This window comes from Stenella coeruleoalba (assembly GCF_951394435.1).
Source record: "Stenella coeruleoalba genome assembly, chromosome: 3".
Taxonomy (NCBI): domain Eukaryota; kingdom Metazoa; phylum Chordata; class Mammalia; order Artiodactyla; family Delphinidae; genus Stenella; species Stenella coeruleoalba.
In genome coordinates this window covers 150,895,495-150,910,976 of record NC_137148.1, presented here as the reverse complement: position 1 = coordinate 150,910,976, position 15,482 = coordinate 150,895,495, and the positions used below count along the sequence as shown (strand labels likewise).

The 15,482-nt window shown below is 48.3% G+C and overlaps 3 protein-coding genes across 3 annotated transcripts in view; all 3 read left to right on the top strand.

Moving 5' to 3' along the window:
• LOC307184907 (uncharacterized protein) overlaps positions 1 to 9,766 on the top strand; it is a gene marked incomplete at its 5' end in the record, with an annotated part of 42,690 nt that extends 32,924 nt beyond the window's left edge. The window contains 2 exons of the mRNA XM_079918663.1: positions 3,564 to 3,714; positions 5,258 to 9,766. The remainder of the gene's footprint in view (positions 1 to 3,563; positions 3,715 to 5,257) is intronic.
• Positions 1 to 15,482, top strand: part of LOC307183208 (uncharacterized protein) — a 466,052-nt gene that overhangs the window by 438,657 nt on the left and 11,913 nt on the right. The window lies entirely within an intron of this gene.
• On the top strand, positions 9,853 to 14,676 carry LOC307183205 (nuclear envelope pore membrane protein POM 121-like). The gene is made up of 2 exons (XM_079915376.1): positions 9,853 to 12,237; positions 12,468 to 14,676. The coding sequence occupies exons 1-2, from the start codon at positions 12,213 to 12,215 to the stop codon at positions 13,913 to 13,915; spliced, it is 1,473 nt and encodes a 490-aa protein (XP_079771502.1). The 5' UTR covers positions 9,853 to 12,212; the 3' UTR covers positions 13,916 to 14,676.

Below are 15,482 nucleotides of genomic sequence, written 5' to 3'. Positions count from 1 at the left end.
GCACCATTTCTCAACCTGAGGTTCTATAGATTTTCCATAGATGTGTTAAAATTGAATACAACACACACACACAAAATGAAGGCAATTCAAAGCAATGCTAATTTAGGATGAGTTAAAGGGCCAGGATTCCAAGTTAATTATGACCTTAAAATTAGATAACAAATACATCTGGTTTTATTACACGCTGAAAAGCAGTGTCTTCTACAAACTTTTCATGTTGGGATACAGCAAAGCTATAGAATTTATGATTCTATGACCACAGCATCAGGATATTTTTAAATTAAAAAGCACAGGCAAGTTTGGCTGGGGTGTTAAAGAAAGAAAAATGATTCTTAGGGGAAAAGGGAACATTGCGGTTCTCTGCCCACTTCCACTGTGCTGATCTCATGATGGGCCGTGTTGCGTGTGGGCTGGAGGGACAGGGTCACTACTCCCACCTGTGTCATCAGACCTCCCACTCACAGCGCCCAGGTGGGAGGGACCCACACTTTTCACCCTGGAGCCCCAGAGCCTCCCCTTTCCTCTGCATCACTTTCACTGTTCAGGGGACCAGTCACTTGAACACCGCCCGGCCAAATGCCCAGGTTAAATCGCCCCTGTAGGACAGGTCTCTCTGCTACCAGAACACACTTGGCAAAGAGCAGCAAAGAGGCCCCAGTGCCCTGGGGATGTGAGCCCTGGGGATGTCAGGGCCCAAAGTCACTTGCAGGGTCTGAGTAGCCCCCCTGGGTCCCACACACCGACCCCAGGGAGCCCACCTCCCCACTGACTCCAGTCCCTGCCTTTGTGTGGCAGGTTCTGGTCTGACACCTGTGAGGACTGTGACCTGGAGGCCTCAGCCTGAGACTCAGAGGGGATGGAGCTTGTGCAGTGTCTGGCAGCTTAAATGAGACACGAGTCCAAGGAAGGAGGGCCGCCTCTCTGCTCCCCCTCTGCTCCTGAGTCAGCTAGTGTGTGCCGGTTACTTCCTGTCGGAGCTGTACAGATTTAGCATAAATTTTAGATACATGTCTTACTTTTAACAGTGAAAGGCTGTTACATCAAGCAAAATTGATCTCCTCCTCGGTTTTTTTTTTTTAAACATTTCTATGTAAGATAACACACAAGTACAGAAAAGCACCCTCCGCAAAGGGAGGGCTCAGTGAATTACAGTGGGCGCTCCACTCTGGGGAGCAGTAGTTTTTCCCTCTGTGAAAGCCCAGATGCTTCTGAGAAGCTCCTCTCAGCTTCCTTACTCTGGCCCGACCTCCACAGCGGAAATCCCAAAGGGACTGGATTCTCCCAGCCCTCCAGCACCCTCCACTACTTTCTGATTGTGCTGCCACACTCATTTTGAGTTATTTGTGTATAAATCACTGCACTTGGAATATACGTGGAGTAACTGATTTCATTCTTATAACCGAATAAGTCAGCACTTATTCTTTTCCCCTTCTACAGGAGGCAGCCAGGGTGCTGGGGACATCCTGTATATTGAACTGTGTGTTGGTAGCAGATGTGTTTATATTTACAAGAAACCATAAAGCTCTACGCTTAAGATCTGTGCCCTGTACAATACACCAAGGAAACTTCAATTAGAAAGAGATGCCAAAAAAATTTCCCCACAAAACAAACTTCAGGGCCAGGTGGCTTCCTCTGATTTCTACCAAACATTTAAGACAGAAACGATGCCCGTCTCCTACACACTCTTCCAGAGAACAGATACAGAGGGAACACACCCACACTGCTTTCATCGGACCAGGAGAATACTGATGTCGTACCCGCAGCAGATATTACAGGACAGGAGAAATTACAGGCTAAACACTTCTGAATGTCGATGTCAAAATCCAAAAGCAAATATTAGCAGTCTAAATCTAGAGGTTTTCAGAAAGGAAGGAAACTAGGGTTTCGTGGCGGTATTTCCAGTGGTTGATGTGGACAGGATCACTGGGTGTTTGGGTGCTGCCTGGGAACGTGGAGAGAAGGGACAATGCCATCGGGTTAGTGGAATGAACATTTGGTGACAGAGATTAGGAGGGCCTGGGTCATCCTCAGAGACAGTCCTGGGATGGGGTCTCTAGGCTGTGGCTATGGAGGGGTCCCTCTAGAAGGGCATGGGCCTCTCTCCTGTGCCACTGCAGGGTCTAGGGATGGATGAGGAGTTTGTAGGGGCTGGATTTTGATGAGGAAGGATGAGCAGGGAAGGTGCGCCCTCAGAGCCAGTGCAGCCACGGCCCCTCCCCAGCCAGGCCGTAGCCCAGGCTACTCCGACAGTTGCTCACATCAATAGTCAGGCGACAGTGGGGCACGCCAGCTTCACCCACTAAACCACCAAGCACAGCCCAGCAGGCCACTGTCCTCATTAATCAGCACTACCTGTGCATCCAGGGCTGGTTGTTGAAGACCAAGCTAATTTGTTAGAGACGTGCCATGTGGGCAACTGGCTTGGAGAGACCAGGGCTCTGAGCCACGTGGAGACAAGCCGACCACTGGTCAGACCACCAGGAGGCTCACCCAGTGTGTGAAGACGCTGAGGGAGGAGGGACGTAGATGGGACCCCCTGATCCTTCAAGGGACCTTCTTTCAGGGATATTTAAGAGCTGTGGGGTCAGGGATCAACATGTAAGGGAGGCAGCGGGTCAGGCATGGGCCCTCCTGTTGGCTCAGACCCCTCCTGTCCTTGGAGCAACCATGGGGCAGGCAGGAGGATTGGGGTCATGGAGGGAGGGGAGCCCTGGGCTCAGGGGTCCAGAGCACCATCTAGAGGATTCAGGGGTTCAGGGATTTCTGTCCCAGGGAACCAACTACATTCCTGTCCCACATCCATCTGTCATCAGCTTTGCGACTCCGGGAAAGTCACTTAAAATCTCAACATTTTCGTGCCATGTACCATAAAATATTGTTCACAGCACCTGCCATGAGTTCCCCACGGGGCTGATGTGGGGATCACAGGAGATGATGACAGATATTCTTCACAAGCTCTAAAGCATCACACCCATAACCTTCCCCACTCCCCTGCCCTGTGGCATCCAGGTCCCCTCTCTGGAGGCAGCACTACCACATTTCTTGCTTATTCTTCCAGACATTTAATATTTGCACACTTAGGTAGAACTTATGAAGTAACCATCATTTTTCATCAGGGTCTACCTGATTTGCTGTATTAAGCTTCATCATGTAATACTAATAAGTGGGCCCTATTAACGTTTCCATTATCACAGAACAAGGAACTGAGGACAGAGGGTCTGCATAACTTTCCAGGTTCATGTGGCTTCTGGTATGATTTGAATCCAGACCATCAGGCACCAGCCCCCACTCTGTCGGTCACTGTGCTGTGCTCCCTTTCTGTATTATCTCACTAAATAAAGTCATGTCCCCGTGCAGTCAGGCTGCTGGCTATTTTAAGGGCACACCACATTGCAACACCCTCTTCTCAGCCCAGCTTCGATTCACTTGACTCCCCTAGACTCCCCTAGGAAGCTGGTGAACAAAGAGAACAGACGTGTGACCTGGGAATGAATTGACACCTCTGCATGGTCTTCTCCCAGCAACATATCAATAGTTCTCTCAGTTTCTGTCGTGTTTTCCAGGATCATGACTCGGGTACCAAGAAGAAAAGGAAGATTATAAAGGAGTCAAACACAGGATGCACAAGAATATCATCTGCGATCAAGATAATCTGCTGGCCATCTGCAGCAGTGGTTCAGGTACATCAGAATCAGCATCTGGCCAAACAACAAGGTAGGGACACAAATAGCACCCCCACTAACCACTCCATTGAAGGTACTGTGGAAATAATACCAGCAAGTAGATTCAGGAGCAATGGCTGTAGTTTGTACAGCAGAGCCTGGATCTGGCTGAGGGAGGATTGGGCAGGGAAGGTGCCCACTCAGAGCCGGTGCAGCCACTGCCCGCTCTTAGGCAGGCCTTAGTCCAAGCTGCTCAGATGATTGGTCAGTTTCTAGTCAGTGAGACCCTGGGGTCCTGTAAACTTCATCTGTTAAGCCACCAAAACACCAGCCCAGTAGACCCTGTTCCCAGCTAATGAATATTAACTGCTCATCATCCAGGTTTGATCAGTTGAAGATGATGCTAATTCTCTGTGCAACTGTCATGTGGGCAGTTGGTTTGGACTGTCCTGGGTTTTGAGTCAGTTAGGGAGTCAAGTAGACTACTGGTCATTCAGGGTGGTCACCTGACCACCAGGAAGTCTCACTGCAAATCAGCTGCTAGAATCAAGTGCTGAGGGGGAAGGGAGGGGAGATGCACACATATTTGGATACCCCGGTCCATCAGGGGGTCTGCATTTGGGGGAAAGACATTGTATTTGGGGTCAGGGATTGAAACGTAGAGCCAGGAGGTAGGTCCAGATTTGAGCCATTCTCTTGGGCCAGGCACCTCCTCCGAGTACCAGCTGTCTCCCTGCAGCATCCTTGGGGCAGGAGGATGTGTGAAAGGGAGCGAGGAGAGCTCTTGGTTTGTGTATCCAGGGCATGATCTCATGTCCATGTGTTCAGGAATCTCTATCCCTCCCCTGCCTCAGACCCATCACTCATCAGTGTTGTGACTCTGGGCAAGTTACTCAATCTGTCTAAATTTCAGTGCCCTGAACCATAAAATATGGGTCACAGCCCCTACTCTGCCCACCCCACAGTGCATCACAAGAAATAATATTCTTTCCATGAGCTCTAAAACTTCTTACTCATGTCATCAATGTGAAAAAGTAGGCTCTATCCTCCTGTTTGTAGCCTCCTAGGTGCCCTTTCTGGAGACGACCTACTTATTCTTCCAGGCATTTAATACTTGAACATTTATGTAGGTAGCACTTATGAAGTACCCATCATTTTTCTTCAGGCTTTGTATTTACTAATTTTTAGCCTCAGAACATAATACGAATAAGCAGGTCCTACTAATATTTCCATATCCCTGGCCAGGGAACTGAGAAACAGAAGAGCTAAGTTACTAACCTTCCCAGGTACACGTGGCGTTCAAATAGGATTTGATTTCAGGCCATCAGGCACCAGCACCCATACTCTCCCTCTTTGTGTTGTGCTGACTTTGTACTTGTCTCATGTAAATAAAGTTATTTTCCCCGTGTGATCAGCCTGTTGGGTATTTTAAGTGCACGCTAAAATGCAAGGTCCATCTTCATAAGCCCTACTTTGCTTCAGGGGACTCCCCGGGCAGCTAGTAATAAGGAGATCTGAAGTTTCACCTGTGAATAAGTTAAGGCTTTTGCCAGGAAGGTGTCAACACCTCTCACTATTGTGAATGTATTTCCTAGGAACTTGTTTCAGGAATATGAAGAGAAAAAGACAAGGATTCAAACCAAGGATACATATGGGGATTGATCCTCCGTGAAGAAAATATACTGGCTTGCCCTCACCGTCATTCAACAGCTCAAAATGAACATCTAGTCCCAAAGGGTTGAGCCTCAAATATCATCCCATACAAGCCACTCCATTGAAGTCACTGTGGGAATTCCATCCTGAAACTGATCAAGAGTAATGACTATAAAAATGTTGTCATATTATCTTTTGATTGAGATATAATCCATATTCCATCAATTCATATATATATATATTTTTGGCGGTACACAGGCCTCTCACTGCTGTGGCCTCTCCCGTTGCGGAGCACAGGCTCCGGACGCGCAGGCTCAGTGGCCATGGCCCATGGGCCCAGCCGCTTACGCGACATGTGGGATCTTCCCGGACCAGGGTATGAACCCGCGTCCCCTGCACCGGCAGGCGGACTCTCAACCACTGCGTCACCAGGGAAGCCCCACATTTTTTATTAACTGTGTGATTCGGCTGCTTTTAGTGTACTCAGGTTTTGCAATCAACATCTCTAATTCCAGTACATTTTCATCATCCCCAAGAGAAACCTCATACCTAGTATCAGTCATTCTCATTCTGTCCTCCCCTTTCACCCCAGCCCTGGGTCTTTCTGTCCCTATTGATTTTCCTATGCTGGACATTTCATATGAAAAGAACCACACAATGTGCGGACTTCTGTGTCTGACTTTTGCAGTAAGCAAAATGTATTCAAGGTGCATCCAGGTTGTAGCATGTATCTGTCCTTCACCCTTTTAATGGCTGAATAATATTCATTGTATGGATATAACACATTTTATTTTTCCATTCCTCAGTTGGTGAATAGTTGGGTTGTTTCCACTTTTTGACTATTATGAATAATGATACGACAATGTAACACTCATGTACAAGTTTTTGTGTGAACATATGTTTTTTATTTCTCCTGGACATATACCTGGGAGTGAAGTTCCTGGGCCATACTGTATCTCTGTGTTGAACTTTTTGAGGAATGGCCAAACTATTTTCTTTTTCATATTTGCACCAGCGATGCTTGAAAGTGCCAGTTTGCCCACATCATTGCCAACCCTTGTTTTTAAAAAAATTATATGGCACAATACTGGGTATGAAGTGGTATCTCACTGTGGTTTCAGTTTGCATGATTTTGACTAATAATTTTGGACATGTTTTCATGTGCTTATTGGCAATTTGTGTCTCTTCTTTGGAGCAGTATCTATGCAGATTCTTTTTCTCATTCTTAAAATTTGGTTATTTGACATTTTATTGAGTTGCCAGTGTTCTTTACATATTCTGAATACTAGGCTTTATCTGATATATGACTTGCAAACATTTTCCTTCATTCTGAAGGTTGTATTATGTCTTTCTTGATGGTGTTCTTTGAAACACAAAGGATTTTAATTTTGATAAAGTCCAATTTCTTTTTCCTTTTGTTGCCTGTGCTTTTGCTATCATATTTAAGAGTTCATTGCCAAATCCAAGACTATGAAGATTTACCTCTTTTTTTCTTCAGAACTTTGTATAGTTTAACTCTTATATTTAACGCTTTCATCCATTTTAAATTCAAAGTCTATTTTGTCTGATATTGGTATAGACACTCCTGCTCTCTTTTGGTTACTATTTGAGTTTTCTCACTGAGGTTGGAATTCCTTTTTCTATCCTTTAACTTTCAACCTGCTTGAGTCTTTTGATCTCAATTAAGTCTCTTGTAGACAGCATATAGTTGGATCATATGTTTTTACCTATTCCGCCAATCTCTGTATTTTGATTGGAGTGTTTAATCCATTTATATTTAAAGTAACTGCTGACAAAAAAAAGACTTATTTCTGCTATTGTGCTGTTTCTTTTCCATCTGCCCAAAGCTTTTTTGCCCCTCATTTCCTGCATTCCTATCTTTCGTTGTGTGTGTTTAGCTGATTTCTTACAATAAAATATTTAAATTACTTTCTCACTTCCTTTTGGGACTATTCTATAGCTATTTTCTTTGTGTTTACCATGGGGATTACCTTTAACATCCTAAAATTAAAACACTCTAATTTGAACTTATACCAGGTTAAACTCAACAACATCCAAGTTCTTGAAGCTAAAAGAGCATCCTACTATCTCAATGCAAAAGACCTTCTCCAAGACACACTGCAGTTTCTGCCTGGCTGGGACATTGCCCCAGAGTGGGGTTAAGTTTAAGGAGTCGAAGGAGGCATACATTTCCATCCTCTGGATCACTGCTCACCAAAAAATACATAATGCCAGGCACTTATGTAATTTTGAATTTTCTACTGAACACACCAGGAAAATGAAAATGGTGAAGTCAATGTAAATAATAGATTTTTAATTCAGTATCTGCAAAGTGTTAGAATTTTTACATGTGGCACGAGAAATGTGGTCATATTACGAGGGCTTGAGAGCCGCATGGGGCAAGATAGAGGACAAACAGCATGCACTTGAAACTCTAAGAAGTGAATGCTAACAGGCAGATGGGGCCTGGAAGTCCAAAGTTGAATAACAGCCCATAACAGGGTGATTATGGTGGGGTTTTTTCCTATCTCTGTCTCCCAGTTTACGCAAGGCACCCAAAGTCCAGCAACAGCTGAAAGTTAAAACCATGGGATCAACCTTTTATTTCTAGCCAGACAAGTGAGAAAGTGGGGGGCTTGGATGTTGAGGAGTGAGGGGGTCATCCCCATTGGTCTTTTTCTTCCCAGTTACCACATCTCCCCTGCAACCTCAGTGATGGCAGAGGTCTTCACTGAGAAATGGCCTGTGTCTCTGGACAAAGGAACAGGTTAAGAGGCTCCTATTGTCTGAAAAGTGTGGGGGCATGCCCGTTATTTTCCTTTCTTTTCTCTTGCTATTTAAATTGACAAGAACAGATACTACACTTGATCTTAGCCAAAAGGCTGAGATGAAATAGACAAAATAAACTTTAAGCGAAAATTACTGTCAAGTATAAATTTTACTAATCTAGTAATTCCAAAGGACCAAAGAGCAGGGCAGTGGCTTTATTGAGAACCCAGGATTTCCGAGTGTCCACCGTGCTCAGTCACTTTTAAATCATCAGTACAGCCCTATAATTCAGAGATTTAGGTGAAGTGACTTGCCCAGGGTCACACAGCTAAGTGAGAGTCTTCTGGGACCAACAGTAACTTTTGCAAAGGCGTCTCTTGCTATACTTAATCACTGCCATCATCTGACACTCACATTCTTTCTTTTTATACTATTCTGTTTCCTTGGGTCAAAGAATCCGACCCCTGAATTAAGGTTAAATAGGAATTAGTGGCAGATCAAAAGCCAAAATCGCTTCAAGATATTCTTTTAATTACCCCAAGTAATGCCTTTAGTCACAAAAATATAGAACAATATAGAAAATTACAAGTCAAGTGACCTTAGTGTTCACAGGCAAGCACTAATACATTTTAATGTACCATGATCATATTAAAATAGAAATAACTATGAAACATTTTCTGCGGAGAAGCAGCCCCTGCAGCAGGCAGCAGAAAGGGACAGGAAGGCTGCATGGCGCCCAGGCCACCAGTGGCCTAGGTCTCACCCCGCAGCGCACTGTTGATGCGCCGGAACGCTGCTTCCTTCTCGGAGTCTAGGTCTTCAGCGGCAACAGGGAAACCCAGCTCAGGGCCTGGGGGCAGCCTCAGAGACTCCCCTTGCCGGGGCGGCAGCAGAGGAATCCTGCGTTTTCGGGGCCTGGGACTGTCAGATGTGCGGGAGCCGTTCCTCCAGGGCCCTTTCTGCACTCTTGTCTCTGCATCTTTGTCAGGCTGGTTTTTCCTCTGGGAAACCACCGGAGCTGCAGAGGGCGATGGAGGGCCCTCCTTGCTCCCTTTCTTTGCAGACTTCTGGGGCAGCCCTTGCGGTATGGTGGGACCCCTCCTTCTCTTCACTGGCGGGAAACCTCGGGTGGAGCTATATGAGCTCGTGATGGCGTTTCTTTGGGGGCAGGAGCTCATACAAGTGGTCTACAGTTTCCTGGTGGATCTGTCTTCTGCCCATTTGGTGTGGAGGTCTCTCTGCAGAGGTCCAGGCCTGGGCACGAAGAAAGAGCCCCCCAGGGGCCTAAATGCAGATCGTGCGCCCCCGGTGTCATCGGGGCCGCTTCTCTGGTCTTCGTTCCTCCCTGTGACTGTGGGGACTTCCTCCTGCTCGGCCATCCCTTGCCCGCTCTCCTCCAGGGCCCTCAACACCGTCTTCTCTGTGCTGTAGTTGTAGTTCGGGACACAGCTGGGTGTCGTGGCCGGCACTGGCTGCCCCTGCGCCACACTGACAGTGACTGTGTCCACTGCGGACACTGAGCTGCGGGACGTCGTGGAGGTGCGAGCACCCATCTCTGCCTTCTTCCGATGGCCTCGCCTGAAGATGGAGATAAGGATCCCCATAAGGAGTGCAGCGTCTGCGGGATGGTAGAACGGGGTCTCAGAGACTCTGTGGCAAAGCGTAGATGCAGAGTCACTGGACACTTGTGGGCTGGCCTGCGAGTGGATAGCCGGCCATAGACAGCTGGGTGAGCCGGGCCGGCCACGGGAAGTCGGTGGGCGCGGGGAGCGGGCTGGGGGCAGCCGAACCCTCCTGGCAGGTGCTGGTCCCCCAGTGCCCGGTGTGAGGGTGAGGGGCAGGGCCTACCTAAGTAACTGCCCCTAGAGAACTTGGGTGAGGTTGGTTCTTGGTTAGAGAGCTGGGCTCCGAGCACTCTCCTTCAGCTGCCAACTCGGCCAAAAGCGGAGTGCGCTCTCTTTGGCCTGTTGCTGGGATGCAGCTCTGAAACCTGTGAGCGAACAATGGGCGTGCGTTGGCGGGGCGCAAAAGTTTAGGGAGGGGTGGCGCATGCGCAGAGTACACGTCAGGCCCTGGGGCGCACAGGTGAGGATGCGCGCCCCTGGACCGTCTAGCGCTTCTGAATCTCCCCGGGGGTCTGAGGGCTGGAGGTGTTTGCCTTGAGGGTGATGAGCTTCTTGGCAGGGCAGCTGCCCCTTCTCTCCCGGCCGGCTCTAACTGTACAGGATGGGTCCCCGGCCACCAGAGCAGGAAAGCTGGAGAGCAGGGTACCTGGCTCAGCAGCCGCCGCCCGAGGTGGCAGATTTGGCATCAGCGGCTGTGCGTCCGCCTGCCCTCCCACCTGGTAACATTGGAGGAGAGAGCCGCTAAGAACAGAAGTGCAAAAAAAAAAAAACCCAGAAGTGCCCAAGCCAACCAGATCCTGCTGGGGTGACAACTGAAGGGGGATAAATGACTGAACAAAAATTAAGTCTCAGAGACATGTGAAACAATATTGCAAGTTCTAACTTTTGTGCCGTTGGAGGGTCTGAAGGAAAGGTGCAGAAGAAAATATATGAGGAAAAGAATAGTTGAAAACGTCACTGATTTCAAGACACAGACCTAAGCTCAGAAAGCTTCACCCTGACACACAACCTGATAAAAAAGCCAAGGTGAAGAATAATCTTGTATAACCGACCTGTTATACATCACAGAATGTCAACTTGAAGGAGTGTGATTTCTCATCAGAAAACAGAGACCAGAAAAGAATGGAATAACATCTTTAAAGTATTAAAGGAAAAGACCAACCAGGATATGATATCCTTAAAGCAAGGATATCCTTAAAGACTGAAAGTCAAACAAAAGCCAAAATGAAGTCTGATGGAGATGAGAGAAAACTAAGAGAATTCATCACCAGACAATTTGCTATAACAATATTACATGAAAGGAACTTCTTCAGGCTGAAGTGAAATGACACAACAAAGAAGTAAGCTTGCAACTTCAGGAACAAAGGAAGGGCAACAAAAATGGCAAGTATCTGGAAAAATTACCCTCTTACATTATTTTGTATATGTATGACTTTTTTTTTTTTTTTTTTGGCCACGCCTGCGTGGCCTGCGGGATCTTAGTTGCCCTACCAGGGACTGAACCCGGGGCCCCAGCAGTGAAAGTGCTGAGTCCTAACCACTGGACCACCAGGGAATTCCCTGTATATGTATGAAAAAAGGATACCACAGTCTCAGAGGGTGGCGTTGACGTCATATAAATGTGACACATATGACAGCTATAACAAAGAGTGGAAGGTAAAAGAATCTATATGGATGTAAGCCTTCTGAATTTTATTTAATTGGTAAAATATTAACTCTAGACTGTGAAACAATACGTATACATAGTGTTATTCCAAGAACAATTAAAAAATGACAAACTCAAGAAAATTGGATAACCTCAATAGTCCTATATTTAGGAATTGTGGACAAGATAGGTAAAACATTCACATATGTGTTTTGTGAAAAGTTTTTCTCTTGGTTAATTGCCTAGGAGTGGGTTTTTGGGTCATATGGTAAGTATGGCCCTCTCAGCCAGCCCTGGTCACCACTTCAGGTGTCACCCCAGCAGGATCTGGATGGTGTGGGCACTTCCGTTCTTAGCGGCTCTCCCCTCCAGTGCCGCCAGGGGAAAGGGCAGGAGGACGCAGAGGCGCTGCTGCCAAAGCTGCCGCCTCTTGTGGGAGCTGCACAGCCAGCGACCTTGCCCCACTTTGCTGGGCGGGGATCCCGTCCAGTACAGTTAGTTACCCCGACAGCACTGGGGCACGGCCAGGGGAGAAGGGCCAGCTGTCCTGCCAAGAAGCTCATCACCCTCAAGGCAAACACCTCCAGCCCTCAGACCCCCGGGAGATTCAGAAGCGCTAGACGGTCCAGGGGCGCGCATCCTCACCTGTGCGCCCCAGGGCCTGACGTGTACTCTGCGCATGCGCCACCCCTCCCTAAACTTTTGCGCCCCGCCAACGCACGCCCATTGTTCGCTCACAGGTTTCAGAGTATAAAAAGGCAACAGGCCAAAGAGAGCGCACTCCGCTTTTGGCCGAGTTGGCAGCTGAAGGAGAGTGCCCGGAGCCCAGCTCTCTCTATCCACGGACCGACCTCACCCATGTTCTCTAGGAGCAGTTACTTAGGTAGGCCCTGCCCCTCACCCTCACACCGGGCACTGGGGGACCAGCACCTGCCAGGAGGGCTCGGCTGCCCCCAGCCCGCTCCCCGCGCCCACCGACTTCCCGTGGCCGGCCCGGGTCACCCAGCTGTCTATGGCCGGCTATCCACTCGCAGGCCAGCCCACAAGTGTCCAGTGACTCTGCATCTACGCTTTGCCACAGAGTCTCTGAGACCCCATTCTACCATCCCGCAGACGCTGCACTCCTTATGGGGATCCTTATCTCCATCTTCAGGCGAGGCCATCGGAAGAAGGCAGAGATGGGTGCTCGCACCTCCACGACGTCCCGCAGCTCAGTGTCCGCAGTGGACACAGTCACTGTCAGTGTGGCGCAGGGGCAGCCAGTGCCGGCCACGACACCCAGCTGTGTCCCGAACTACAACTACAGCACAGAGAAGACGGTGTTGAGGGCCCTGGAGGAGAGCGGGCAAGGGATGGCCGAGCAGGAGGAAGTCCCCACAGTCACAGGGAGGAACGAAGACCAGAGAAGCGGCCCCGATGACACCGGGGGCGCACGATCTGCATTTAGGCCCCTGGGGGGCTCTTTCTTCGTGCCCAGGCCTGGACCTCTGCAGAGAGACCTCCACGCCAAGTGGGCAGAGGACAGATCCGCCAGGAAACAGCAGACCTCTTGTATGAGTTCCTGCCCCCAAAGAAACGCCATCACGAGCTCATATAGCTCCACCCGAGGTTTCCTGCCAGTGGAAAGAAGGAGGGGTCCCGCCATACCGCAAGGGCTGCCCCAGAAGTCTGCAAAGACAGGGCGCGAGGAGGGTCCTCCATCGCCCTCTGCAGCTCCGGTGGTTTCCCAGAGGAAAAGCCAGCCTGACAAAAATGCAGAGGCAGCAAGAGGGCAGAAAGGGCCCTGGAGGAAGGGCTCCTGCACATCTGACAGTCCCAGGCCCCGAAAACGCAGGATTCCTCTGCTGCCGCACAGGCGAGGGGAGCCTCTGAGGCTGCCCCCAGCCCCTGAGCCGGGTTTCCGGGTCACCGCCGAAGACCTAGACTCGGAGAAGGAAGCAGCGTTCCGGCGCATCAACAGTGCGCTGCGGGATGAGACCTATGCCATCGGGGACCTGGGCAGCTCTCCCCAGCTCTTCCCCAGGAAACGGAAAGCTCCAGCCTTTGCCTCTGCTCCAAGCCCCCCAGTTTTGGGCGGCCCCGCAGATCTGAGCTGCATTTTTGCAGCTCTCAGAGTTACGGCAAGAAAGAGGGGGCCCCCGAGCACCACACACAGCAATGGGGGCAGCATGGGCCTGAACTCCTGGGGCCCGCCTCACCAGAGCCACCCCACGGTGACCATGGGACCTAGCCCTAAGAAGCAGCCTAGGTCTGGAGGCACTACTGCCCCCATCTTACATCACATCCCTGGGGGCGCACCCAGGCAGGGCCCCCCTACTTCCAGCGGAGGGCGCAGCCCATGCCCAGCCAAGGCTGACTTTAGGGGTGTGTCGGATCCAGCCTCTACTCCTATCAGCCTCAGCTCCACAGTGGGCACAGCAAGGTGCAGCCTTGCTCTTAGGGCCCCCTCATCACCTGCCCAGGGCTTGGCTGGACAAAAAACCACTGGGCCATCGACCAAGTCATTCTCCTCCAGGTCTCCATTCATTACCTTGGGGTTTAAGAGGAGGAAGTTGGCCTGAGCCAATAACTTTGGGGTGAGGCCATCAGTGTCCACCTCCTCCCAGGCTGGGCCTCGTGTGGACCCTGTTTCGATGTGAAACTTACAATAAAGCTTTGTTCTTGTTCTTTTGCATAATCCTCACGTGTCTGTGATCTGTAGATCAAGTGTGGAAAAGCACTGGCTTGTATGAGTGGTAACATGGAAAGCCAGACCTGTTGACAGTTTCCTGTGACCCTGCTCATGGGTTGTGAAGAGTAGCACAACAAGATGGCTACAAGGGCCCTATATTAAAAGTGTGTTTTGAGTTTAAACGATGCAGCCTGGAATAAAATGGGCCCAGAGGGAGGGGTAAACAGGGAGGGTCATCCTTGTCTGTTGTAATTGCTACTTCCCACCCACTTCTCTGGCCTGGAGGGGGCTGGGTCATCCCGAGCACACACCAGCCGCCCATACTCTACACGTTTAGTATTTTCTAATGTAGCAGTTTCTTTGACTTTTTCATTTTGCTTTAATAAGTCTTAGGCAAATCATTTACATGCACATCTCACTCAGAGAGTATATGTCCATACAACCTAAAACAATCTACAGATCCAGTGCAATCCCTATCAAAATTCCAATGACATTTTTTACATAAATAGAAAGAACAATCCTAAAATTCGTATGGAACTGCAATAGACTTCAAAAGCCACAGCAATCCTGAGAAAGAAGAACAAAGCTGGAGGCAACACTTTTCCTGATTTCAAATTATACTACAAAGCTAGAGTAATCAAAATAGTATGGTACTGGCATGAAAACAGACACATACACCATGCAACAGAATCAAGAGCTGAGAAATAAATCCACACACATACAGGCAACTAATTGACAGGGATCCAAGAATACTCAACAGGGAAAAGATAGTCTCTTCAGTAAATGGTGTTGGCAAAACTGGATACCCACATGCAAAACAAAGAAAGTGGACCCCTATCTTACACCATTTGTAAAAATTAACTTGAAATGGATTAAAGACTTAAATGTAAGACCTGAAACTGTAAAACTCCTAGAAGAGAACATAAAGAGAAAGCTCCTTAACATTGGTCTTGGTGATGATTTTTTGGATATGACAACAAAACCACAAGCAACAAAAACAAAAAGCAACCAATGGGACTACATCAAACTAAAAAGCTCCTGGAGAGCAAAAGAAACAATCAACAAAATGAAAAGGCAACCTAGGAATGGGAAAAAATATTTGCAAACCACATGTATGATAAGAGGTTAATATCCAAAATCTATAAGGAATTCAAACAACTCCATAGCAAAAAACAAACAAACAAACAAAAACAAATAATCTGATTCTAAAATAGGCAAAGCAGGGGACTTCCCTGGTGGTGCAGTGGTTAAGACTCCACACTTCCACTGCAGGGGGCATGGGTTTGATCCCTGGTCAGGGAATTAAGGCCCGCATATCATGCAGTGTGTGTAAAAAAATAAAATAAAATAGGCAAAGCAAGACTAGGAAACAACTAAGTGTCCAACAGGTGAATGGATAAAGAAAATGTGACATATCCAGATATAGATAGATAGATAGATAGATAGATAGATAGACT

Coding starts and splice junctions, on each gene's coding strand:
- LOC307183205 (XM_079915376.1), top strand. CDS start 12,213: ATGTTCTCTAGGAGCAGTTACTTAG. Junction 12,238..12,467: donor CTCTAGGAGCAGTTACTTAG/GTAGGCCCTGCC, acceptor ACCATCCCGCAG/ACGCTGCACTCCTTATGGGG.